Consider the following 27,422-nt stretch of genomic DNA (forward strand, 5'->3'; position numbering starts at 1 on the left):
AGTTACGATTGCGGTTCTGGCTGCAGTTGTAAAAGCGACGAAAACACATATAGCGCGAGAACACATATCATAAGGAAGGACGATGCACAAAGATACGTTGAAGTAACTACGTATAATCTTCTTTAATAAACTGCGTTTCTTTTTCTTTTTGGCTACTCAGGATATACAAGGACTAGAATTGCGTGCGAAGTCTTGAACATTTCCAGGTAACAAGCTGACGTTATTTGTCGTCATTTTGATATCAAACGTCTTTGCCAACATTTCGATGTCAAAATGATGACAAATAACGTCAGCTAGCTACCTGGATTGCAAACGATGAGTGAGATTGTCGTTGCATTATTCTGTAGAAAGAATTTAGCTACGATTTGTCAAGAGAAGTGAAAAAATATCCCGTTATCCAAAAGTAAATTAATATATGATTTTACATTTTTAGTTATTGATTTATGAGTGCGAGTACTCATTATTGTCAGTGCAACGACAGTCTTATGTCTTCGTCTACGTGAACCAGACAATGCGCAGTTAGGGTTGTTAGTACCTGGACATTTGTAGTTAGTGGCGCCGTGGCAATATCGGTGGTTGGTGCGGAAGTTGGAGTCGGAGGTGGCAATGGAAGCGGTTCCTCCGCGGGATCAGGTAGAGGATCGGGGGTCAAAAGGGGCGAAGGATCACCCTCCGACGGTTGTAGGTCACGACTCGCACTCGCGTAATAAGTCACTTGATCGTCGTTCACGCACTCGAGCAACTGTCAAAAGGCGGCACCGTTAGTATTCCAGAGGAGACGTTTTAGTTTCATGCGTAGCGATAAAAATATTAATAGATGAAAATCATTAATGTTAAATAAACTAAAGTTGCGACAAGATAGCCAGGCTTTATATCTAATTATTAAGCTATGAAAAATGTGTATAGCTATATGTATATATGTATATTTATATACATACATACATGTGCATATATAATTATATATTTAGAAAACATGTTCGCTATTTTACATATATTGACACATATTAATTAAAGACGCATATGTTAATAAATTATATTTTAATATTTTTGTTACATGTTTATCAATCATATCAAGCTACTTTATAGAATTATTACATATGCATTATTCTAATATTATTAATCATAATAATATTACAGTTATTAAATAAAAATATTTAAGTCATGCTTATTATCCATTTATTCTAATAAATTCCACATATAATTATATTTGTATTACAAGATTAGTTAATGGAAAGACACACATAGTTAATTGATGTTACGTGAAAGTACACAAATAATTTTGTGTGTATCTTACATTCCTGAATTTAGGTATACCGTCTCTATGACTTATCGGCCATCTTTGCCACTGTCGAAAGCAAAGAAAATCTCTAAGTTAAGAGTGGCGGGAAGAAAGAGAGAGAGATAAAGAGTGAGAAGAAAGCGTATTTGGTGCAATCAAATAGACCATAATAAAATAATAAATTCTTTAAATGAAAGTTGGCTGTTTCATCAAAATAAATAATAATATGTATAATAACATAAATATAAGACGTTTTTAAAATTAAAAATATTATCTATCTTATGTTCCGCGTACGGAAAAATAATTTTAATAATTCTTTTTTTTATGAATCACAGAAATAACTTATCGGAGTGTACATAATAGTTTACCTTGTTTTCTTCAGAGGTAGAATCATCGGCAGGGTCCAGCGAGGTGATTAACGGTAATTCACGTAACGTGGCGTAATCTCCGTCATCGTCAGGCCCGCCGTCAGCGACGCCTCGTCTGGCTTTTCCCTTATTACTGAAATTCAGATACAATAATCAAAAAGCGCCCTATGTTTTCGTGCACACAACGATTGCCGAAGAAATTCAAGAAGGGTGGAGAAACGGTGACGGAGTAATTGCTTTGGATAAAGTATATCAAGAGGAATAAATATAGGTACACGGACAGATAGACAAAGATGAAATACGAAGATATTCTTGAAAGCTTTACCCGTACATTAGCACATATATATGACAATTAAGATATACTATTTCCAGAAATAAAAAGAAATACCCAATCTAAGATTTCAATTCAAAACACTTAAACATTGATAACAATAATAGATGATAGAAGAAGCAAATAGTAAAAGGTGAGAGAGCACAACGTGAATCATAATTAAATATTAAAGTGAATATTGTGTACATAGCAAATTGCAAAGATAAGGAGGCAGAATATCTAAAGGTCCAATAGTTGCAATGCATCGTGCTTTACCGGAATAAAGACCAAGCTTGCCAATGTACAAAAATATATACTGCCATTGCTTTCCTCAGGGGATATTTTTTCATTTCATAAAGATATGAAGAGAAAAGAAAATAAGCACTACCATAATCTAATTATACCGTTTGAAAGATGCCGCTTCATATTTAATACTTCAAAAGCTAGAGAAACGTGGATAAAGTGCTACTTGTATTACAAGTATAACGTGGGCAGAGTGGTGAAAGCGTAGAAACAGATACACAAAGACACCAAGAGGAGGGAGGAGGGTAGTTACCGCGAGCCTGACGTACTAGGCAGGTCGTTAAAGGTGACCTTATGCTTGAGCTTCTTCCAACCCTTGTCGGACGTCGGTGCACCGCCGGTGTCGCTCGGGGATTGTGCAGGCGAGGGACGTAATTTCGGCCTAAGCCAGTAGATCTGCTCATCACCGTCAGCCGTCGATTCGCCGTCGACTCCGTCGACGTTTCCGCCTGTAACGGGCGCGGAAAAGGATAAATCGCTTTCAGGTATTAGCAGCGCGTACTTTCATCGATCAGAGTTTTAAGCCCCCGTGGCTCGTTCCATTTCATGCCCGACAATTCGCATTTGCGCCGTCTTTTCGGCTTCATGCGGAAAAGAAAGGAAAGCACTCGTTCTTAAGAAAAATTCTGTTACATCGCACGAAAAGTATAATCGGATACGAAACAACTCAATCTTCCAAAAGTGTCATTTATCTAATGGTGCGCTGAGAGAGAAGCTGACGCAAAGTGTCCGAGATAAGAATGGAAATCCGATTTACCGGATTCCGGAAGGCACCTTAGCCGGTACTTTCCATTACCTTGCGATCGGGCTTTCCTCTCCATGGCGGCCTTCTGTATCACGTTCATGATGGCCCTCTTCGGCGAGGTGTCGGCTATGGTGTAAGTCCTGCCGTTACCGACGACGAGCAAGGGCGCGTTGGTGCCATCCTCGTCATCCCTCGCCGACAGCAGGTCGACGTCGGTCACGAGCTTGACCGACCTCGCGGACCTCACGGTGGCGCGTCCGATGGTCACGCGCAGCTTGAACGTCCATCGTTGCTTGATGGTGAGGAATATCCAGAGTAGCAGCCAGAGGAGGAGATGCAGGATCATGCCGATAATGCAGGCGAGGATGGCGCCGTCCAGGCTGCCGCGATACACCACCGTGTAATCGTAGAGCAACGGCGCGCCGCAGATCACGATCGCCAGGAACACGACGAACGCGGCGCAATGCGGCAGATAGACCCAGCCGTTGCCCTCGCGGCCGTCCTTCGACAGGATCACGCGACGCTCGCGTTCCTGATTCAGAAACGCCGTGAACCTGCACATCATACGCCGCGCAATTAAATGTCTGCAATATCGCTGTCTATATAATTAAAACGAGAAAAAAATGCGGACGAGCTATTTATATTTCGAAAATCCCATTTTGGTGGATATCGCGGATTAACTTTAATACATTCAAACAGAAATAAACTTTGATTTTAATATAGAACTGTAAATCCACATTCAATTCTATAAATATTATTTTTTGCAAATATTGAAGAGAATTGTTCAATTTTATATTAAATCTATTTTGTTAATTATATATTTTGAATATAGTTAAAATAATAATACTTTCTACTTCATTATCTAATGCGGACTATTTTTCTATCTTTTTAGAAATAACTTAATTGGAGTTCAATTGTTGGAGTTCAACACATTGTTCCCTTTAAAGATTCTTTTAGAGTAAAAAATATACGACCAACGAGATTGTTAATTGTTATCCTTTGTTGGATACTACGGAAAGCCGAGAAAAGAGGATTGGACTGTATTGAGGAAACCATTGAGTTTCATACTGAATAATAACAGTATCGCGGGTAGGACGCTTGTCTGTATTACGCGTACAAGTGCTGTTTCAAATTAGCGAATTAGCAAGTCAGATAAAAGCTGGATAAAAGAAAAGTAAAAATTACGGAATCGTCGAATTCCGCGAAAAGTATTGATGCGTTTAATGAAGAAAGGATAAATTATTAGGGACGTACAAACATGTATAAATAAAAATAATTATTTTATCCTCGTGTTTTAAACCAAAGCGTTGGAAATGTTCCGCGAAAATTTAATTGACAAGTGTCTGGTTTATCGTCCTCGCACGATGTGATCCTCGCATAATCTAAAGAGTAAGTAAACTTGTTTCGTTAGTCTTATCTGATAATGGAGGATGGGCCAAATAATTTTCTTCGCTAAAGAAAGTCCCGGCAAGTAATCTCAGTTGGAGTTTAATCGAGATACGGAATAAACTCGCTATATGCATAAAACGCTAAATATTTACCTGCCATGAGCGTAGAAGTACATGACCATGCTGGAGCAGAGCACAAGAAAAGACAAAAGGGTGAAGAGCACGAGGGTTACAGGAGGATCTAGCAGAAAGTAAGAGTCTCCAAATATTGTCGAAATTGTACTGGTTGTCGGGACGGTGCGATGCCGAAGATGCGGCAGAACCTTCAAGGCACCTACCACCTGAACCTAAAAATATGTATATACTTAATGAAGATATCATTATCGTTATTATAAGATACATGGAGAAACAAATATCTAAACAATTATATATTATTGATAGATGAAACTTTTTCCTTCAGAGTGTAAACGCGAACATAATTTTATGCGCAAAGTTGAAGAATCATTTTTCTAAATAACGTAACAAAAAATAAGTTATAAAACTTTAGATTTGTATTATTGTTCTAATTTTAATAATGGCTTTACATTTTCTCCTTGAATTTTTTAAGAGTTCCTCTTTGAACTTATGTAAGTTTCTTATGTAAGTTTAAACTTATGTAAGTTTTCCTAATAAAACGCAGGCGCCGTATTTTATAATACATTTCTCGAGGATTTCCGACGTTTCTCGGATTCCTTAGCGTTTTATGAACTTTTATTAAGTTTTCTTGTATCCGCAAGAGTATCTCGTATACGTGATAGCGGACCGACTGAGACGTTACCGAAGTTTTCCGTGAGTTTTAACTAGCATCGAATACTTTGCGTTGCTTACCTTGTAAAGGACGGACATTCCAGCGTAAGCCAGCAGACTCTGCGCTGAATTTACGACCAACTGCAGACTGAAAATCGTACCCAATGCTTTGTTGCATGACCAGAAGACGGCAGGGTACCTTACCGAGTAGACGCCGAGTGCGACGGCGTAATTTAGATATTCCAAAGTAATCGGGCCGTATGACTCGGCTGAAAAATAAAGTACGCGACGTGTGAATAATCCCGTTTTAAATGCGTTTTTTCACGATATTTATTCTATCACAGTGTGGAGTCAAATTTAATTATTCGGCGCAATTATTTTACAAGCTATTATAAAAAATGCGTTATTCTTTGCTTTATAAATTTTACCACATGTCTCAGTAGTCGAATTGGTAAAGACGCCAGTTCGACCCACGGATTGTAGAGAGATTCAGGTTCTCTAGCTGAGGTGATATTTTTTTGCAATAAATTCTTTACAGTGATTTAATAAGGATTTATTAAATAACTTCAAAAATTATGTCGATTATCGACTTAAGTATGTGAGTTTACTGTTCCAACAAAGAGCTGTGTTTTAAGTTTAAAGAGAAAGACCGATAAAAAATCAGCGCGCAGTTTACTGAGTTTGGAAAAAATATGCAAAATTTACACAATATTATTATTAGATTATCAAGATCCAGCCTGGACCGTAAATAGCATTTTCTCTAATTGATTATAATTTTTATATAATCGCTATCTGTGATATGATTTATGATAACATAAAATGTTTCTCCGTTTTCTTAGTGAGCTCAGTAATTATTCTTATTGTTTTCATAATGCCTGTAGCTTTATTGATTTTTTCTCTAAAAATATTTTCTGGATTGAAATATTTCTCTCATTTTAAGAAAAAGATGATTAATATTTTCGTTCCCACTGTAACCATATGGCTACGTTTTACGGAATAAAGTATTACTATGCGGTCTATATTGTCATCTGTTTATAAACAAATATCTTTTTTATATTTTTGCGCATAAGTTTCTGTGTAAGTAAGTCACAAAAAATAATTTTGATATTTTGAAAACGTTTAAAAACTTTTCTACATATTATTTTTATTGCAAATGCTGTTAAATAGCTTGAAAAAAGAGAATTAAAAGCGTCACAATTCGATGTATAGATTGATGGTCGGTTTACCTGCTTGAAGCTCCAGATTCAAATTTTCGGGATGATCGAGATCCGCCAGACTATTCATTGTTAACGACATAGTCTGAGCCGTCATGTTTCCACCGACGGCTCTGGCAGGTTTGGCTGTGGTGGATAGCCTTGTGAGATTCTTCGCCTTCGATCTGTTCTTCGAACTGCCGTTCCTGGTGATGGGTCTCATGGTTGGACGTCTCACGGTATTATTTTTCGAGAGCGACGTCGTTTTCGGAGTCGTTGAAATCGCTTCGGTACTCGTCGTAGACTTACTGGGAATCGTACTGGAGATCGAAGTAGTGTGGGATGAAGACGGATCTGTGACGATTGGATGGAGAACGGTCGAGAATCTAGTAGTTGTCTCGGTACGAGTCTCGACAGCATCAGGAAGCGCATCAGGAATGTTTGTTAAACTAGATGTTGGAGTGGTGAGATCATCGAGGTTCTCGTTAATACCATCCTCCAGGGTTACGAAAGGTTGAGGAGTTACTGAACCAGTCATGGTACTGAAGTTGCCGATCGGGTTCATGAAGCTTAGCAACACCAAGCGATCGCGATGTATCACCATCCAATCCAGATCGGTTCTCCATATGGCATCTGTAACAAATGATAAAATATTTTTTGTCTTATTTTACTGTTGAGTAAAATATAACAACGTTAAAAAACCTTCCGCAAATTTTGTTATTTACGATTATAAATATACTTAAAGTCTTTAATATTTAAATAGTCTTTTATATCCTGCATGCTATTGCTTGCAAATTTTATCTTGTTAATGCTTATAAAAATTTAAGAGTCTTGAGAGAAAAAAATATACGATAAAAAACAATATAATGAACATATTTCAATTAAATACTTTTAATAATACTATTATTAATAATTAATACAATTTTTTAATAATACATTTATTTGTAAACTTTGGTGCACTTTTATCATCTAATGAATAATTGTCACTTTCCGGATTTTTCAATTTTTTTGTGAGACGTAATTCAATTCGATTATCTTTTAACCACTTGGCTGGACCTTTTTTGCGATATCCTGCTTTATAACTGATTTTATTGCATACAGTAAAGCGATGGTGAGCTCGAAAAGGGACAATGGCAGCACGAAACGTTCTTCGATCGAGTGACCCTCGAAGAGTCTCGTGGCAGAGTGTTCCAGAAGAGATAAGTGTCGTCATGGTATCAACCATCGGTTTGCGTTATATTTGGTCAACACTAGACAGTCTATTTATTCGCGAAGAAGTGAAAATCAACGAAGATATTACATTTAATATGATTATGTAATTTCTCGTTTACAGTTTATAAACATAAAATTACTAATACTAATCAATAGTTATATAATTAAAATACAACGATAATAATTATAAAAACAAAGTTATAAGTACAAATTTTCTGAAAGTAGTTATTTAAAATTTAATTTAAAGTGAGTACTCGCTTAATTTTTATTCAACACAATTCATAACTAATTAATATATATCATACATTTTTTTAGTGCAATGCTACGAAATTTGTGACTAAATTTTTTCTCACGTATTTCGGCTCATTAAACTTTCACTTGCTACAGGTTTCTTCACGGAAGTTTCTAAAAAGAGCTTTGAATGGATATTAAAGCGCGAAAAAAATACCAATATATCGATTCCCTGTCTGAAACAATTCATTCTCCTCTGTCTCCAGCATTGGTAAGTTCTTTTTTTCCTCACCACGATTTATCGTAAGGCGCTTCTGAGGTCTTCTTAAGTTTCGTTTTCGTCTCGATCTGTTTCTTATTGGCTTCGCTTCCGTTCTTGCCGCTTTTAGTCGCCTTTGAACTTCGCGTGAACATTATCGGTTCAATTGAACACAATCAAGGAACAAGATTTTCTTAGTTGCTATAATATCAGAGAAAATATTCGAATATCCATCGCTGTTTTAGTTTGTTATTATACATATATGCGCATCCGCAAGCATTAAATATATCTGTAAGAAAGCTTCAAAATTTACATAAATAATAAAATACAAAACCGTATTGGAAAACTTGCGATATTAAAATATAAGAACTTTGGTATTGCTTGTACCTATATAAATTTTTGATTGTAAAAAAATTTCTAGTTTTAATTAATAATGTGAAGAAAGCAAGAAATTTATGGTACACAATATTTCATTAATATAGTTTTTAAAATAGATGTTATAATAATTTTATATCTGAAATCAAATGCAATATAGTTATTACAAATTCTATGTGTAATAATACAACTTACTTACATTTGTTTGTTTTTATAATAAAAGAATTAATTTTTCATTTTCATTATTGATATCTTAAAATAAAAATAACATCATTAGATACACCAACAATATCATTAAATATAACCGTGCATTATTGAATTGATCTTTTTTTTGACAAAATTCATCGTGCTAATATCCTATACTAAATGAATCACAGTGAATTTATTTTATCGCAGATGGGAAATTAAATATGTCCGTCTCAGTAATTGATTTCAGTTAATGAGTCCTCGACGAAACTTCGCCGTCTGACATAATATTCGCTCGAATATAATATTGTAACAATATCGGCAATTCACGTAGAATGATTAAATTTTAATTAGAGCTATTTTCGACAATTAATTCGCGACAAATAATTCGCCATAAAATGATGGAATTAAAGAACTTTTTTGTGACGAATTGTAATCTAACTAGATCTGGAAGGAGAAATTATGGTTATAGATTTTCTCTTTACGAGATCATGCTACTGTTTTAATTAAAAATTACTTGATTTTATGTACTCTAATATATTAATATAATATTTATTTTATTATTTTATAATATTAACATATTACATATTAATGTATTAATATAGTAATATAATAAAAAGAGATATTTTAATTTCATGATATTTGTCTCTTTTGTGATTTATATATTACATGTTAAATTGAATTTAATGCTGCGAAAACGTTTAAATTCAGCAAGTTGTCGGATTCAGCGAATCAAAACGGGCGTAAACCGTCGGGATCTCACGTGCTCGTCCATGTGTTCCCGATTCTCTCGTAAATGGACAACACAGAACGGTGAATGCTGAGAGAGCGAAAATCACGTGGGAAATCCAGACGAAGGCACAAAGTCGCGCTTAATTGACCGTCCCTCACATTCTGACCATTTATCCTTTCCTCAGGGTTCGAAATATTTTTAGCCTTGGAATACGGCGTAATTACAGCCGGGGGATTAAACTTGTCTCAACCTCCGAGGCCCCACGCCGAGGTTCCGCATTCTCAGTATCTTTAATCCCACCGGGGGATGAACGTAGAAGGGGTTAAGTCGCGAGAAGGACAAAAATGCGGGTATTCTGTACCCTTAAGTCAGATTACGTCGCTTTGATTTGATTTTCCTCTTGCAGCGGCAAACGTCACCTGGCAATGTTAAACATTACACAAAATTGCATCCGAACAAATTACAAATGTAAGAGCAAACATTGTCAAGCGATAGCATTAAAAATAACTATTCTGCAACATAAAAAACTTGCATGTACGAGTAAATGTAAAATAATAGTCTCTTTCTATGATTTATTATCTCTATAATTTAGAAAAAGCTGATACATTCACTTTAGATTAAGAGATTGTTCCAACTTCTCAACTTGTAATAAGGCGCATGTATAGAAGAAATTGTCTCTTGTTCAAAGTTGTTCTACTATATATCCGAAGTACGTCAATAGCAACCTCCAAGAGGAAGCATAGTTGTTCCTCTTGGAGACTTCTGAAGAGGAAGAACAATTCTGCTCTTCCAGACAGACTTTTCTTCTTCTTCTTCTTCTTCTTCTTCTTCTTCTTCTTCAGACAGACTTCAAAACGATTTTCTAAAGACTACAATTGTTGAATATCGAACGTACGTGTGTTACACGAAAACACAACCGCTTGAGATCGAAAGTTTAATATAAATTGGAAAATTGCAGTTAGTTAGTCTTTTAGTTATCATGAGTGAGGTAAAAGGCTTGGTTAAATTGAAATGTGTTGATATTGGTTAACGTTGCGCGCTTAATGAGCATAAACAAAAACATTTCTGTGCAAATCGATTGCATATGGACGTTATTATAAATTTACCAATTCGTGTAATTGTATTATATGACGGTTGCAGTCAATGAAATTTACGTTCTTGGATAGACATATTTGATCGGTTTATTTTACATGTTTAATGGTTTATAAAACCATATCGTTTTGTGTATTTTACGTTTCGCGTTGTCTGCTTTTGTCATAAAGTTTTCATTGTTTTAAACAGTTCTGTCCTTTGTTTAGATGCGGTATTGTGTTTTCATTTACAACGTATCAACCCTATGTGTTCTTTTCATTTATACAGCTTAAATATATTTATAAGAGAAATATATTTAACGCTTAGAGAAATATAGATGTTGACGTTACCCAAACTTGTCTTATGAAAAAATATCATTGTTAGATCAGCAATGCATTCTGTGCGCTCTTATCAATCAAATTTTTCGATGCCGCCGAATTTCGTATTTCAATCTGGATCGATCTAATGTTTGCTATATGCAGAAATTAAAAAATAAAAAATTATAAAAAGATTATATGTATAATATATATCTGTAATAATAAAATGGAGTATATTAATATATAGATTTTTTTAATTTATTTGTACTTTTCTTAAAATTATCTTTGCCTTCTCTTTTTTCATAGATTGTACAAAATTGTACACATTTCTGTATCTTCTAACCTAATAAATATTTTTAAAAATACTGTCACAAAATGAGTAGGCAACCATTGATCTAAACACCTAAACACCGCATCATGATGTAATAATAACATCATATTTTAATATAAACGTATTTATTTAGTCCTTAAACGTCTGCATAAGACTTTATATAATTTCAAAGCATTTCAAATTACTATAAAAGAAAAAATAATGGACTAATTAACGGAAATTATATTACTTTAATAAAGAGAATCACGCATTTTACTTCCACACGTACGTTGTAAATAAATTTTTACAAATAAAAAAAATGTTTTGCAAAGCTTTTACTTCAAAGCCAATTAAAAGCCAAGATATTCCTGAGACTGTTAAATAATTCAACTGTGATATAAATGCAACTAATTTGCACTATGCAGTAGTTAAGAATGCATTTCATAGCACTCGGAAGATAATATACAGTTAGACCCCTGGAGGTGAGGAATCTCTTTTTGTTGCGGACGAAGCTGATCGGGGTCGAGAGAAGTAGATTCCGGTCGTGGCAGATAATCTTTCCTCCGCGCGTATGCAAGTCGCGCGGATGCGACTCATCGAGTCGCTAACGGTCACGTTCAAGTTCATGAATACAAGAGAGAGCGACGTCGAGACCCGGCAGGAGGGTAGCTGCCGGCAGGTTGCAGCAACCCCTGACCCCCGCGACCAGAGCCACCCACTTCTCTCGCGCACTGCCGAGAGACGAGGAGGGAGAGAGTCACGACAGTGACCTTTGTAATGGCGTTATCACGCCGGCTCGGTATTCCAGCTCGGTAGACAAAACTGCGCCGTGCCGCAGTTCGCATTAATGTATAATGGACCGATCGTACGGCGTTCCCATAGCAATATGACTTTTGCGGGCGATGCGTTAAATCCTCCGCGCGAAAGTACGCTTCGTAAGGGCGAAGGGCGTGGGATACTGGCGTATATTTCTTATCGGGTATGTCGTTAATTACTCAGCATGCTTCGAACTTTAAGACCAAAGGAATTGACCTTTTTGTAAAATAACAATGGACAGGTCACCATGCTGTTGGTAATGTACTCTCGCTTATGGAGAACTGTACATACGGATGTGATATCCATTATGTATTTGACCCAGATAGACTTCACAATGGATGTAAGTTAGATTACATATTTGCAAATAGAAAAGGGAAGAGAGAGAGAGAGAGAGAGAGAGAGAGAGAGAGAGAGAGAGAGAGAGAGAGAGAGAGAGAGAGAGAGAGAGAGAGAGAGAGAGAGAGAGAGAGAGAGAGAGAGAGAGAGAGAGAGAGAGAGAGAGAGAGAGAGAGAGAGAATTCTACGCGCGTTTATTTCGACAATATAAATCTATGTAGATTAAAAACGCATCGTCCGAACGCGAACTTTTCGTGACCCGATCACGCGCTCGCGGTTTAAAAATTATTCATGTACGAAGCGTATGCGCGGGTAATGTATCGTTGAAGCGTGTTATTGGCATTATCGTCCGTATGATGCCTCCGCGCGAGAACGATGCGCCACGTAGAGCGGTAATGATAACACGCATGCATATTTTACGGGATATCGGAAACCGGGGGAATTGCCTATGAAACATGTTGCGCTGCGTTTGAGTCTATGAATATGAGATGCGCGTCGGGAGATACACTTGCGCCGCGCAAATGCGCGCATGACAAACATCTTGCGCCCACTTGCGCGAGGCAAAAAGTATGCAGATTATGCATCGCGCATGTGATTATTGTGATTATACATAAATATGAGAAAAAATTTGTATGATTTTATACGATGCTGGTATCAGCTGTTGATTGCGCATGTGATTATACATAAATATGAGAAAAATTTGTATATGACTTAATACGATGCGGTTTTCAGCTGTTGATGAAGTATAATAAGTATATCATGAGTCTTTAATGTATGACACCAGACTAATTACAGTAGACTGCTGTATAAGACGGATTCATATAACACGGAGTCGTATAACACAATGAAAAATTTTAATATTTGTTTGTTTCAAAGTAAAATAAAAAAAATATTTTATTATTACATCTTTAATATTTATTTTACATTTTTTGCAATAAACCCTTACATCTTTTATAAATATGTGTTTCCATATGTATACATAATCCACATATGTGTAACCTATGTGACTCGTATGATACGGATTCATATAACACTGAACGCATCCCCCGTGTTATACGGAGGTCTACTGTATATCCTATTTTTTTTACTGGAAGCAAAATTTGATTAGAAGTTTTTGATAAACTTCTAAGAGTTAAATGTAAAAATTTAATTATTATATTAATCAGTACAAAGTGAGATAAATAAGTTACATAAAAGATTTACTTGATCTTGACATCAAGATCTAAATAATAAGAGTTCTATTTTTGCAGATTAATATAAATATTTAAATATATATATATTGATTTCTATATATCACAAAATTTCGAAGAAAAAACTAGAAGTTTACTTTTCTGTGATAAAGCCGCGAACATTCATTGAATTATTTCGCAAGGTGTGGAAACTTGGTCGCGATCGCCGACAATTACATTTCCGATTTTGCCGCTTGCGCGTGTGACGCGTATGAGCGAGCATCACACAGCTCATAAACCACCCCGGCACATCCCGGCACTTCCGGCAGCGCGGCGGTACTTCCCCGTGCGGGATGCGTTCAACTAAATCACCGATAATGAAATTGCGTAGCAAGCTGGGCGATAGGCTTTCGAGCGTGTTGGCGTGTCGACCACGATAGACAGGTGCGCCGTAGGTGTAATCGGCCGATCGGTCGATCCGGAAGACGAAGGGGCTGGAGAAACGGGCGCGAGAGCACGCGGGAGGAAAAGGGCGGAGTCGGTCGGTGTAATTTTATGTAAACTAATTATCCGCTAATTCGGTTATGGTCAACGTGCGCGGAATAGAGCCGTCAGGCGGTGCGCTGCAATCAACCCCGCAAGGGACAGCGCAGGGCAAACAGAATCAGCGGGTTATAGAGAGGACGGAAGCGAAGAAAAGCGAGAGAGAGAGAGAGAGAGGGAATCGCGGGGAACAGAACGATGCAGAGAACGATATAGAACCTCGCCGTTCTTCCTTGTTCATCGTTCCCGCGCGGCTGTCCCTTCGTTCTTTACGTTCACACGCGTGATTTCCGTCCCGTGAATGCACGAAAATGAAGAGAGAAGTCGTTTACATTTCTTGACAGCTGCAGTTGCTTATTCAAATTATTTTGTCTATGTTTCGCACTCCTTGATATTTTAAAGAATCCTTTGATGCGTTTATGTTGGAGCAGTGATAAGAGCTATAATTGGCAATAAGAACGATGATAAAAGCTAAACAAATCTATCTTTCTTTGTATTTACAATGGAGCTGTGATAATAGTATAGTTCTAGCTATTAACTGAGGTGAACCGTTTCCAAAAATAAATGATACAGAAGAAGAATTACTATTATCTTCAAATATTGAAAAATGGTATGTTGGAAAGTGTCTACGTAAAAAACGTCAATATTCTGCACGTCCTATTAATACCAAACGATACAAATTTGGGGAATTTCATCATTTACAATGACTTGAGAAAGTATTCACCAAATTTTTTTTAATATATGCGAATGACGATAAAAACTTTTGATTATATTTCATCCAAGGTTTCTAACAAAATTAACAAAACATGGTGCAATCATACTAAGCCAATTCTTCATGAGGAACGATTTTCTATAGTCGATGAAAGCATAGAAATAGAACATTTTCTTTCTCGACTCTCTTATCGCTGAGCTCTGCGCGCTGTTTCAATATAAACACGTATAAAGCAATGCATTTATTCTCGCTGCTTCGCTAGTATCGCCGCTCTTATCGTTTATCACTGCTCCAACATAAACGCACCCTTAGAGTATTCATAACGCCTTCCTTCCTGATACTTCAATTAATGAATATACATATAGGTATATGATTTTAAATTCATATTAATAACATAGAATTCAATCGTTATTGAAAGTTTTGTTTCTTCTTTTTTTTCTTATACGTTTATTTATTATATCCCACAAGAAGACAATTGAATATACATATATTAATTCATAGTATAAATGTATTTTATTATTGGCGAAATATAAGTCAGCTTGGTCATCCTTTTCCATGGTACTCAACTATTTCACTTCAGTTACAATTATTATGGTAATATGTTTCGTCGACTTAAAGAGAAAAAGAATTTATTTACGTTCACGAACGTAAATAAATTTGCATAAGAGAATTAATGCTACTTTAATGCTAAACTAAATATATGCGCATTAAAACAATGCACCTTTGTGTTAAATCCTTCGTTGGGATTTTACGTTCTTCCGGCTTCACGTAAAATATCATAACACCTTGTCCATTTTCGCCGTAGATATATCCCTAATTGAAAATTACGTCGCTATTATTATGCGATAAAAAGCCGTCTCTCCCTCGTGAAATGTATCCGAGAGAAAAAGCAGCTCATTGCCGGTGCAAGTTGCGTTGTGAAATTGCATCAATTCTCGGCGAGGAAAACGGGACAGGAATCGCCGCGAGCTTTCAAAGGTTTAAACGAGACGGGGACGTTCAAGGAGGAGGGATTTTACGAACGGGAAATCCTGCAGCAAACTGTATGCACACACCTGACCGATCAATACACGAGCGAGGACGTAGCCAGGACGAAGTTACCCTGTTACATCCCCGTCTGCCTCTTCATCCCGCACCGCGCGAAAACTTTCGCGGCGATAACGCAGTTAAAATTGGAAGCTACTTTATTGTCGGGGTTATCATTAAAAAAGGAATAAAAGACTGATCTTCGGTGGCTTATTAGCGGAAGGGCGGGATCGTGGTGTAAAAACTTGCGGAAACTTGGTGACAGAGGGAGATTAATGAACTTTAGCCGAAATTGCGCGTTTTTATCGCGCAAAAATCTTACGTGTGTTCGGGAGATCGTGGTAAACCAAATATACGATTTGAATAATTCGCGAAATTCTATGTCAAGGCTTAAAAAAATGGTACCTTTGGTCCTTAATTTTAAAATTTGCTTCAAGCTTCCGCGTTTATTTCCATATTGCGTGACTTAAACGCATTTGGACTATGCCAACAGTTTTATTTTCAGTATTAGGGACGTCGCTGACGTGCTCGTGACTTCTTTCCTTATATAGAGAGTTTTTTTTATCTAGAACATAAAATAGTTTCTACGTAACGTAAAGTTAGTGTTTTTTTTTATAGCGCAAAACTTTTCCGTGATTGAGGTAATCTTTTTTCTTATTTCTTATTGTGTACCATGATTTCATTTCACTTTCACTTAATCGATTTCCACGCGTATTGCATATAAATAAAACGAAATGTGCCGCCAGATATTATCTGACAACTTCTTTGTTTATAAAATCAACGGACGAAGGCTACCTTTCCCCCGAGTGATTTGGAAAGTTTCATAGCGCGCAATGTTTCATCCATACATTTACGAGGAAGGGGAGTTCGAGGCGCTTAAATATTTATGACTGTCGAGGAATATATCCACGACCGTCATTCCACCCGCGCCTCTTTATTCTGATATTCAAACACGCCATCCGTGTGATTGCAAGAGTCCGTAACGGCGTCTCCGTAGTCGCAGATCTATAGACTTCGGCTCTGATTTTGTTTGCAATCAGTAAGCAATACAATAAGATTTCATTATTCAAAAGTTAAATGCTCTAAAATGCGCGATAAATTATTTCCATGGACTCCCGTGTATCATTGTGTGCGCCAAATATATATATATATATGGAGGGGTTAAAGCCATAGTGGTGTAAGTCACTTTTTTTAACCTATCGAGTTAAGTTCATAGATGCAGTCTACACATGCAGATATGTTAAAAAAAGAAGAAAAAAAAGTAGTCAAAAAAATTGACTTACACCACTATGGCTTTAACCCCTCCATATATATAGTGCTATATCTCTCTCTATAATAAAATATATCTAAATAAAATTGTCAAGCTATTAAAAATAGTTTGTTTTAATTTTATCGAGTCATGTATCATATGGCATAAGATATTATAGCTTAATGATATATGTATAGGCTTGAAATTATTTGACAGCAAATTTTTTCACCACAAAATTCTGTATTTTTGCAGTATAAAGACGTGCATCGCGTAGCTATCAAAAATTAAATTGGCAATCTATTAAAAATGCATTAACGCAGTGATAACACCTACCATGATTTGCATACTTGTGATGTGATGTAGTTTTATAGAAGAGTGTAGCGTATTATTAATAATATTTCCAGAAATTTATTATGCATTGTGTTTTACGTAAAATCACTAGTAATTAATAAAACATTTAGCTTAAATTACATTCGTTATGTAATAAATCATCTTTATTTGAAATGGAGCTTTGGATTGAAACGGATAAACGCATTTGGTAAACCCAGGAAAGTTCATCTTGCGCAATCATTATTTTTCTTCATATTTCTGCAAATTTATTTTCTAAATCTAATGCTAACTGATTACAAGTATTATTAAAATTCTTGCTTAATGGACTGATGCTTCGCGCGCGAATAGACGCTTTAAGAAAGTTTTCAAATTATTCCGATGCGTTTGATCCACGCAGTTATACCGATTCTATCTCTCTTTTTCTTCTTGAATGCGTCATTTCACGGAAACGGAAAGGAATCTCACATTTCACGATCCTTGAAAGTTCATAGCAGGCGAATCATTAGCGCGTGATCCCCATTAGCAACAGGTATAATGAGCGAACTTTGACACCATCCCGCCCGCCCGCCCGCGAAGGTTTACGTTCGAGAAATTCTCTTCCGAGTTTCACTAGAATCAATCAATGCGTTAGTCGATAGTCTGCGCAGAGAATTGAATATGCCACGAAGAGCTCTGGCCAGGGGTCGTCGATTGTAAGATTTTCCGAGCGGAAAAGCGCGTCGAAAGTTTTCCTACGGCGCGAGTGCGAGAAAGGGATCGGACATAATGATAACACGGGTTTTCACTTCAACGGCCGGAATCGCTGGGATACGGATGTCGATGCAAAAGCAACAGCCGTCGGTTATCTGCCTGTCTTCCCTCTGGCAGAAAAATCGAAGCAGGTGTAGCTGGTATTGCTACGGGTGAACGATTCGATTTCCATTCAAAATTTTTGCTATCACTCAGATATATTTAGCCATAGGTAATACAGTGTTGCGTAATCAAAGTAGAACTCTTCGATTCTTATTTTGTATTATGCAACAATCTTAATTGTTAATAAGAAAAAACGTATTGCATTTATATAAAGTTAAGTTTCTTCTGTAATTATTTCGCATGTTTGTATGTTTAGGATTTATATATTCTTATTCTTTATTCTTTACTCTCGAAGATTTGAGTGAAAGTATTATAATTATTATTCGTCATTAAATTCTAATCTTTATATATAGTTTACTTAAAATCAAACAGGTTAATTGTTGATAAAAAATATATAATAATAAGAGAAAATAAGTTATGATATACAATCAAATTAGAATAAAAGTCATTTGCGGTCCGAGCTTAGATCTTAGTAGCCTAATAATACCGCAAAAAAAAATAATTAATAAAATAACGTATTTTCCTTTTAAGATGCGAATATATAGTGCGTATTATGCATAATGTGAAAAACTTCGTGACTTGGCAAAGATGTTATAATGACAGATAATACTGAGAAACCATATCAAAGAAGTGTCGCCATTACGGAACGTAGGTGGATGCAAAAGAAAATATTTACTTTTTATTCTGACTTCTCGAACAACTTTGCATATAGCTTTGCACGATACTCTAATGAATGTCAACGCAGTTGTTACGAGAAGATGTTGTCTGTCTCTTCTCTTCCCCGATATTTTTCTAAGCATTTTTCGAGAGAGAGACGTCTCGGAATAAAAAAGATTATGAATCGACAAAGATATTTTCAAGAAATTTCCGCCAGTAACGAAGGGCCTTCGCAAATGATCTTTGCAAATTAAGATGCTGCTAATTCCATTATGGTGCGAAGAGATACGATCCTTTAAACCTTAATTTGATCGGGCAGGTACTTTGAAGTCTCGCGGCAAAGTATCTTATCATTACCGCAGCGACGCACAGCCCTGAATTATCGATGATTAAGGGGTTGCAATATTTTAATTTAAAAAAACGGCACCTTTCTTAAGAGAAAAAGTGTGAAAAACGATATACACGAAAGTATGCATGTACATATTCGATATTGTAAAATCTTGTTCCTGTTTTATTTCCAATTTAAAGATAGATTTTGAGCTAGTTATAAAATAAAGGAAAAACACAAAAATGGTTAATCTGTAAGATTTACATTAAACATAAAGTCATATAAAAATTAATCTTTATGAATCATAAATTAAATCTATACTTATTAATCCTTCAAATAAGATTGGATCCTTTCTCTATACTTTACATTTATGAGAAATATTTGGATTTATTTTAAATGAAATCTAGACACATCTTGGAACCTCTGCATATCAATGCGAGCAATGGAAAAAAATAAAATTCAGGATAACTACATCACTTCGTGATCTTTCAGTTTAACAATAAGTTACGAGATTAATGTCGAGCGTGTCTTGTCATTTGATCAGTTCTCGTATCTCGAACCCGGATTTAGTCCGAGTATTTAACGGGGCGCTTTTAACGAGGCAAAAATCTATCGGCGTTTATAGCAGCCATCAGACTAGCAGTCTGCGCGAGCCACGTTATTAGCAATTTCATTATGCGGGCTCTTGGTGTCGCATCATCGTTCGACGTAGGTAGGTGGAATGTTCAAAGGGAGAGGGCTGTTTTCATCAAACTCGCTCATAAATCGTGATCGCGTAATGCGTGTACGGTACTTTAAGTGCGGCAGGTTCAAGCACCGCTCATCCTATTTTTCGAGTACAAACGAGAGCTATTTCGTGTCGCGTTCGGACACTCGAATTTGCTCCGCGCCGCGAACGGCCTCCGCGAATTATTGACTTGTACTACTGCGGGTCCGACATCCACTTTAATCTGCGCACTGTTCGCGCTGGGAGTGCGCTTAGATACAAAAATATCGTCCCTTTCTTGTAAAATGTTTATATGAAAAATTGTCTCGTAAATACATATCAAAATCAAAATTATCTTTACTTGCAATCGTTTAAAATGAGAGCATGTGAATTATTGCACGAACAGAAGATTATTAAAAAAGTATAGAGTTGTAAATTTGTACAAAAATAAAGAACGTTTTCTTATTCATGCTTTCTGTTACTTGGACAATGATTTCATTTTGCAGCTTGATTTAATGCCAAATATTAATCGTGCCAAATATTAATTTGAGATTTGTGTGATTATCGTACTAATTTATACTCAATTGTAAAGATAAGAATATGTATTTAATACATTATATGATTGCAAAAGTGGAATATAAAGAACTGCGCTAAAAAATAAAGTTGTATGCATATCTTTAAATAATAGATAAATATACAGGGTCCACCAACGAAAAGTGTCCTGCACTCCCTATATTTCGAGTGCCTCTAACTCAAAAATTTCAAATGAAACCCCCCATATTGTAGCAGATCGTTTGAAAGGGCATAAAATAAGAAAAATTTTGGCGCAAATTAGAACGATTGATCCGTTCGGGAGTTATTTACGGTCAAAGTTCGGAAAAGCCCATATTCGACTCTAAATAACGAACAGGTCAACGTATCGACCTCTGGTTTGCGACAAAATTTGTCTTATTTTATGCCCTTTCAAACAATATATGCTACAATATAGGGGATTCCACTTGGTTGGGGTCTCCCTGGGGCATCCCCTTGTGGGACAACTCTCTTAAATGAGTTGCCCCTCGAAATGATCGAACACGTATTTCGCGATTTTTCATAATTTTGAATTTCCAAAATATAGGGGGTGAACACTTTTCGTTGGCGGACCCTGTATATTTACTTGGCTATATGTATTTGAGCAAAATAAAGTATTTCAATTATAATGATTTAGTATATATACCTACTTATTATATTTTTGTTATTAACGGCGAATATGGAAGCAATATTTATGCCAATATTAGCGATGGGATAAAGAGGAGAATATTGTGCTCGTGATTATGTCTCTCTCTGCTTATATATTCCGTAGAACGTAGCTGGCGTATCAAATCTGTTGCACGGTGACTTTATTGCACACAGGTATAATGCAGATTGAAGCGAACAACCACGCATTTTCTATTCAGAGCGTTAGCTGGGGGGCTTTTATGAAAGTTAAGAGCTTTCTTTTCGAACGTTCCCCGAGAAGTCCTATTATTCCGCGTGAAGCGGCAATTTGAGAATATTTATAATGAAACTAGAAATTTGCATAATTACAAAAAGTGAGAGGCATTTATTCGGTGCGCGGATAACTTTTACGCGCAGTGGAATTAAATGCTATTTGCGAGAAACAAATACGAGTCATTTTTTAACGTCGCACCTTATATGTGTAACTTATTAGGACATGGTTTTTGACTACGTAATATGATTATATTTTTATTAATACAAAGTTCTTAATACTATAATAGATATTTAATTTATATTTAATATTCGTTTTTCGCACTAATTTTTCTTTGTCAAATTTAAATTTGTTCGAAAGAAGACAATTTATACAACGTTTTTTTCTCCATAACCGTTTCTTATATTCAATTAATGTCTACTAGATTCTATGTTTTTTTTTAATAGTAAAAAAGTTCGTGATACGATCAGATAAAACCTGTTAAAAGTTGCCTCACGGTTTCTTCATAACTCGTAAATTGTTAAGTGTACTTTATGGGTGTTGGAGACAGCGAGTGTGAACCGCACGCGATGAGATTAATTACTGTAGCAAGATGTTATTTTAATCGTAAAAGAAAAAACAATCATATCTCATCAAAATATGAATTAGTAATTGGAAGTGTGGCATGTATTTGATGTGAACACGAGAAACACGCGTTTATATGATAAAACACTATAATGTATCATTATATTTCCATGGCTTACACGATTTGACATGATCATGCGACAACGATAAAAATGATAAATCTTTTATTACTGTGCGTGATTTTAATATTCTTGAATATGTATTCTTGGCTTTATAACTTCTTTTAAATTTTTATTTGTATCCTAAATTGATTAACAGAAAACATTTTATCATACATAAATAACTTTTCATAGTTTTTATTCAGTAGTGCAAGAGCAATTCTTCCAATCAGAAACTTCTCTAGTTTAAGAATTTAAGACTAATGCTAATATTGTCAACATCAACATTTTGCTCAGTCAACGTTTAATATTAAATATCAAACGACTAATGTTCAAATTATTGTGATTTATAAGTAAGGTAACTTAAACATCTATTTCTATGATTATAATAATGCATTGTTTAAAATATCTGATTGAAATATAATTTATAATTATGAGAAGCGTCTATCCGTAATTAGTTCAATTTCTATTACAGCAACCGCATTCGTGCTTTCGCTGCGGTTTCACTGGCTCTATATATTTATCCTAGACACGCTAGAGCTTCGAAAGCATGGTTTTGGAAGTTCATGATTTCGCGGCACGTACATGCAACTTTGCCGACAACTTTAGGGTCGCATACCTTGATAAATCGGATTGCTTTGACGAGTAATAACCAAGTTCGCGATGCGCGCTACACAGTTCGTATTTAGCAAAATAAGTGCACGCGCACGCGCGCGCTCGCGCGCACGGAATTCGCACCCTCGACGAATTTAATTCCGGGATCGGCGAGGAAGAGACAAACCGGATAGAGGATAGTTTCTTGGAGCGACTCGACGTATGCAATATATTACACGCCGAGCGGCGTGAACAGAGTTTCGTCGAGACACGCCGAGCTTTTCCCGTGCTAAACTACCGTAAACATAAACATGGCCTTGCGTAATACGAGCATTAAACTAGCACAAACTCGCGTGCGATGGCCGAAGTTTTGATCGCGCCAGTCCAGAGGTTCTCATAGTTTTCTACTCTAACTTCCACTTGTCTGCTCCTATATTTTCCGCGCGCCCTCCACGAGAGCCTGCCAGCGCCGAAGTGCACACTCTGCCAATGATATTTACGTTGCTCTTCTAAATCATCCTTATGCTCCGCGTTATGAACGAAATTTCCTCATCTACAGCGATACGCATTCAATTGTCTCACGATATGATAATGCTATATTATTTATTCTGCTTTTCGCAAATTTCAAGAAACTTTATTTCACGAGTTTTCGGTATATAATCGCAAAGATTGTATAAAAGCTATACAAGAAATAATATTCAGTTCCACATCTAAAACTAGAGAAATATTTCGGGTCGATCAACTATTTGCCAGTTTGTCAACCAAATGGCAGTTATATTTTTGGAAGCTAGAACTTCTGTGCTCTGTAATTATCATTTGTAGCGTTTGATTAACGCACGTCAAAGAAAAGTACAAACTTGTGATCTATGTGTCCAACTTTCTCGCTCTTGAATTTCTTATACGTACGATTAATTACAAGGAGCAAGGGGTTAAACGGAGCACTGTAATTTATCTCGCTATTCTTCAGACCGTCGCAATTCGCTCTTTTCACGGAAAAGCTGTTGTTTTCTGATACCCATGCACAATGAATCGTGACTAATTGCGTATATACCTGCAATGTCGATTAAAATATAACTATGCATGTAATCGTTAATTTTGAATTTTACAAAATACGTAATCTCTTTTGGAGCTAGAAATTACGCGCAAGAATGAATAAAATAAAATGCGATTTTATAATTTTTCAACAAAACAAGATAAAAGAAATTAATATATTAATAGTCCATAAATAAATTGATGATACACGCGCTAGAAAAATTATTTTCAATACACAAACATTGTGGACAGATAATTTCTGAATTATTCACTAAGCAAGACGAAATAAAAAAAAATTTTTTAATATAATTCTGTGATAGAGAAAGAGAAATAAAGTTATCGGAAGTGCATTTAGATGACAACCTTTCTCTAATTTATGATCCTATAAATTATTATCGCTTCACACAGTTCTTTCATATAAGCGTGCAAGCGTGTAAAACTGTTTGACTAAAAATTCGAATAATTTTTATTATTAAAAAAGATAAACTTAAAATATAAAAATCGAGTTGCAAATTAAAGAAATAAATAATATGTAATGGTGGAAGTTTAATAAATATTTGTCTAGGAAAGAACAATAGATTTGCACATCGCAGAGTGGGCAGAAATAGAATGAATAGTATAAAAGTATGAAAAATGTTCTTGTCACTTGACATCGTTTGCATTTCAGTCTATAATTAATCCTGGCTCGCGGAAAGAGTCCGTTGCAGACGGTCGAGGACGGAAAGCACACAGCACCAGTTTGTACAACTGGGAGTTAAAGATTTTAATTTTGTGAACAATTCTCTCCGCCGGATGAGACATCGCCAGTAATTAAGCGGCGGAAGCCGGTAGAAAAACCTGAAAGTATCTCCCGGTCGAATCGAGCCTTCGCAGTTCTTGCGAGCGTGACCCAGGGCAGCGTTGTTATACTGTTGTTATACTGTGGAGAGTGAATGCGCGCGGACGAGCATTTACGAGCGACGTTACCACCGGCCGCCGCGCGCCGTCCCGTCGGAGCAGACTACGTACGTCACTTTACCGTAATTACGAGTGAGCTTAATGCGCGCTGCGAATGATACCTATTTGCAAGCGCCGGTGGTGCATTACGTCGGATACCTTTCGACGTGCGCGCGTGTATACACATATATTGACTCCCTGTGTTAATGCGGCTGAAGTCCGAAAGCACCGCCTGTCTGCGTCGATATTTCAAAATCGACCGTACGCGGTCTGGGATTGGAGAACGTAGAAATGCGATTAAACTTGATTTTCCGGCATTTAATTAACAATCCGCTGGAAAACTCGTTTCGCTGATATGCCGCGCTGCAAAAACGTTTTTGCTATATTTATAAACACATAATTGAAAATCGTCGTAAATACATAATTCGTCAGTTTCCTATACAAGACGCGCTACTGCAAAAAAATTAATAATTGCATAAATGCCGTAAATAATGCAGACTAATATGATTAATTCAGTAAGAAAATTTAAAAAATACTGCTTTTAAAATGTTCAACAAATCCTTATTTATATAAAATATAACAATTATTAAAGAATATATAATAATTTGTACACAAACACCTATTCATCCTTAAAAAATTGGGAGAGACGCATTTAGATGCATTATCGACACATTTCTTTATTTTTTAAGGCAATACTGCACGTTTCGTTTTTCACAGTGCACTATCGTGCAAATAAATTTGAAGAGATATTATTTTCTATAGTGTCCTGGAATAATTTTCCTGCCGAGAAAGCAAACTTGCAGTTTACAGTTGCGGACTAATGTGGTTCAGATATGTGGGAATGAATAATGTTCACTGTACACCTTCGCCTGTGTGACATCGACGAGTTTACTACTGTGTATGTTATCGCCGCGGCGAAGCTAAAACTGCCACTGCTGCATCTGCTTGAAAATTTCTCTTTGCAACGTGATATATTGCGCGATCACACGCAATGGAAAGATTAAAAAGGCAATGTGACAACAATATTGCCGTCTGCGTACTCTATCTATACATAACTTTATTCAAACAAACTGCGGGTTTCGATTATAAATTTTGAAAATCAATAGAATCTCTAAAAGAGAAATACGTTCTTCGCGTATCGTTATCTTTTCTCGCAACTATGGCATGAATAAAAATGATTTTTTCAAAAAATCAACTGCGGATGTCATCATATATGCTAGGTATATTCTTCATATTACCTAACGTTTATGTTCTCGGTAGTTTCAATATCTGCATCAAATCTCAGTAGACGCCGAAACATCTTGATATCATCACACGTGTTATAAAAACGAGAGCTCGAAACGCGTGTATAGATGCCTGTTAAATTTCTCATTTTATGCGTCAAGGAACCTCCGCCGTAAATCGCGGCTTATCGCGTTTAGCCTTCGACGTAGAAACGCATTTATTCAGGTCGACGCGACTACTCGCTCGCCGAGCGAGATGGGCGAAACCATGTAGAAACTTTCCTTCTGCTCGGCGGTTGATGATATTTCCGGAACCGAGAAACTGGCTTGGCATTATCGTCCTGCCGGCAGACAGCACGTGGAAACTTCGATCATGTTGCGAGACAGCGCAATTTTTGAGGTGCGCGAGCGCTCAATGTGTTAACACGTCCGACGAAACATTCGTCCGGTTGCTCCGTTTTAACGTGTTCGCGACGAACGTATTTAGCAGTTTCGGTAATAACAACCTGCGACGGACGCGAACGTTGTATTTGTTCGAACGTAACTTCACGGGTGGCGCTTTAATTATGGAGATTATTACCTGCTAGCCGGGCACTCGCCAAAATTTATGAGATTAACGTACATTCGCCAAATTAGCTGATGTAGCTCATCATCTGCCGGACAATTTAAAGTTTGCGAGATGATGGGTTGCGTTGTATCGATTAACGTTGTGTGGACAAACAATTTCTAATTATACACTGACAATAAGTAAGGAGATTTAAAAGAATAAATTTAATATAAACTCTGTGAGAGGAGAAAAAGAAATTAAATTTCCAGCTAGATGAAATAATATTACTGGAAGTATTAAAATATTTAGATGGTTATCTTTTCCTTTTTATTCTATAAATTCTATAAATTATTATATACCATCCAATTATTTCTTATATGCGTGGAAGCGTGTAGAATTATTTAACCAAAATTTAAGTAATTTCTAGGGTCAAAAAAGGAAAATAAAATATAAAAATTAAATTGTCTTTTAAAAAAATAAATATTGTACATACATTGTTAAATTCATAGGGTAAAATTATACTCAATTTGAGTAATTTTTAACCATTCCTATAGGTCGCCACTGCTCCTACTCAATACGTATAGTTAATTTAACTAAAACAACGTTAATTTCACTAAACAATGGAGTTAAAATAATACTATTTTGTTTAAAAGTAATAAGTTTTGACGCATATAGTAGTTAAAAATAACAAAACGTTATCTAACTCAAGGTATTGGTTTAAATCTCATCCTTTAACATTTAACAGTGTACAATTTATAAGATCTTAAGTAAACGCAAAAATTTCTTGCAAAATAAATTGCAGTATAAATCGCAATAGAGTGTTTTAATGAAATAAGATATAAAGTTTCGTTATTGCATTTATCCAATTTTATTCATTGAAATAACTGGATTTATCAAATTATCACTCTTATTTAGAGATTTCATTTAGTTTAAATATCAAACGACATTTGCAGATCGGTAGAGTGAAAGTACTTTCAAATGCGTACTGCATTAACAAACAGTAGGTTCCCTCGCCGAACCCTCTTATCCCATTGTTTGCACAAGCGAGGGTGCGTACACGAAATGGAAAGTTCCGGAAAAGTGATCGCGGAAAGATGCTCGGTCTCGCAC

The 27,422-nt window shown here is 36.2% G+C and overlaps 1 protein-coding gene across 4 annotated transcripts in view; it reads right to left on the bottom strand.

Annotated features, from left to right (window-relative positions):
• Tinc (transmembrane protein tincar) overlaps positions 1-27,422 on the bottom strand; it is a 99,646-nt gene that overhangs the window by 8,602 nt on the left and 63,622 nt on the right. For 2 of the 4 annotated variants that reach the window (XM_071717011.1, XM_071717010.1), the window contains 7 exons: positions 6,406-7,005; positions 5,261-5,448; positions 4,547-4,740; positions 3,057-3,559; positions 2,514-2,709; positions 1,648-1,780; positions 536-742 (listed from right to left, as the gene is read on the bottom strand). In XM_071717011.1, the coding sequence (XP_071573112.1) occupies positions 536-742; positions 1,648-1,780; positions 2,514-2,709; positions 3,057-3,559; positions 4,547-4,740; positions 5,261-5,448; positions 6,406-7,005 (2,021 nt within the window). Of the gene's footprint in view, positions 1-535; positions 743-1,294; positions 1,346-1,647; positions 1,781-2,513; positions 2,710-3,056; positions 3,560-4,546; positions 4,741-5,260; positions 5,449-6,405; positions 7,006-27,422 lie in introns of all 4 variants that reach the window. The other 2 variants (XM_071717012.1, XM_071717013.1) reach the window with 2 other exon arrangements.

Source organism: Temnothorax nylanderi, unplaced genomic scaffold (genome assembly GCF_030848795.1).
Source record: "Temnothorax nylanderi isolate EJ_2023f unplaced genomic scaffold, tnyl_v1.0 TNYL_tig0200_pilon, whole genome shotgun sequence".
Lineage (NCBI taxonomy): Eukaryota > Metazoa > Arthropoda > Insecta > Hymenoptera > Formicidae > Temnothorax > Temnothorax nylanderi.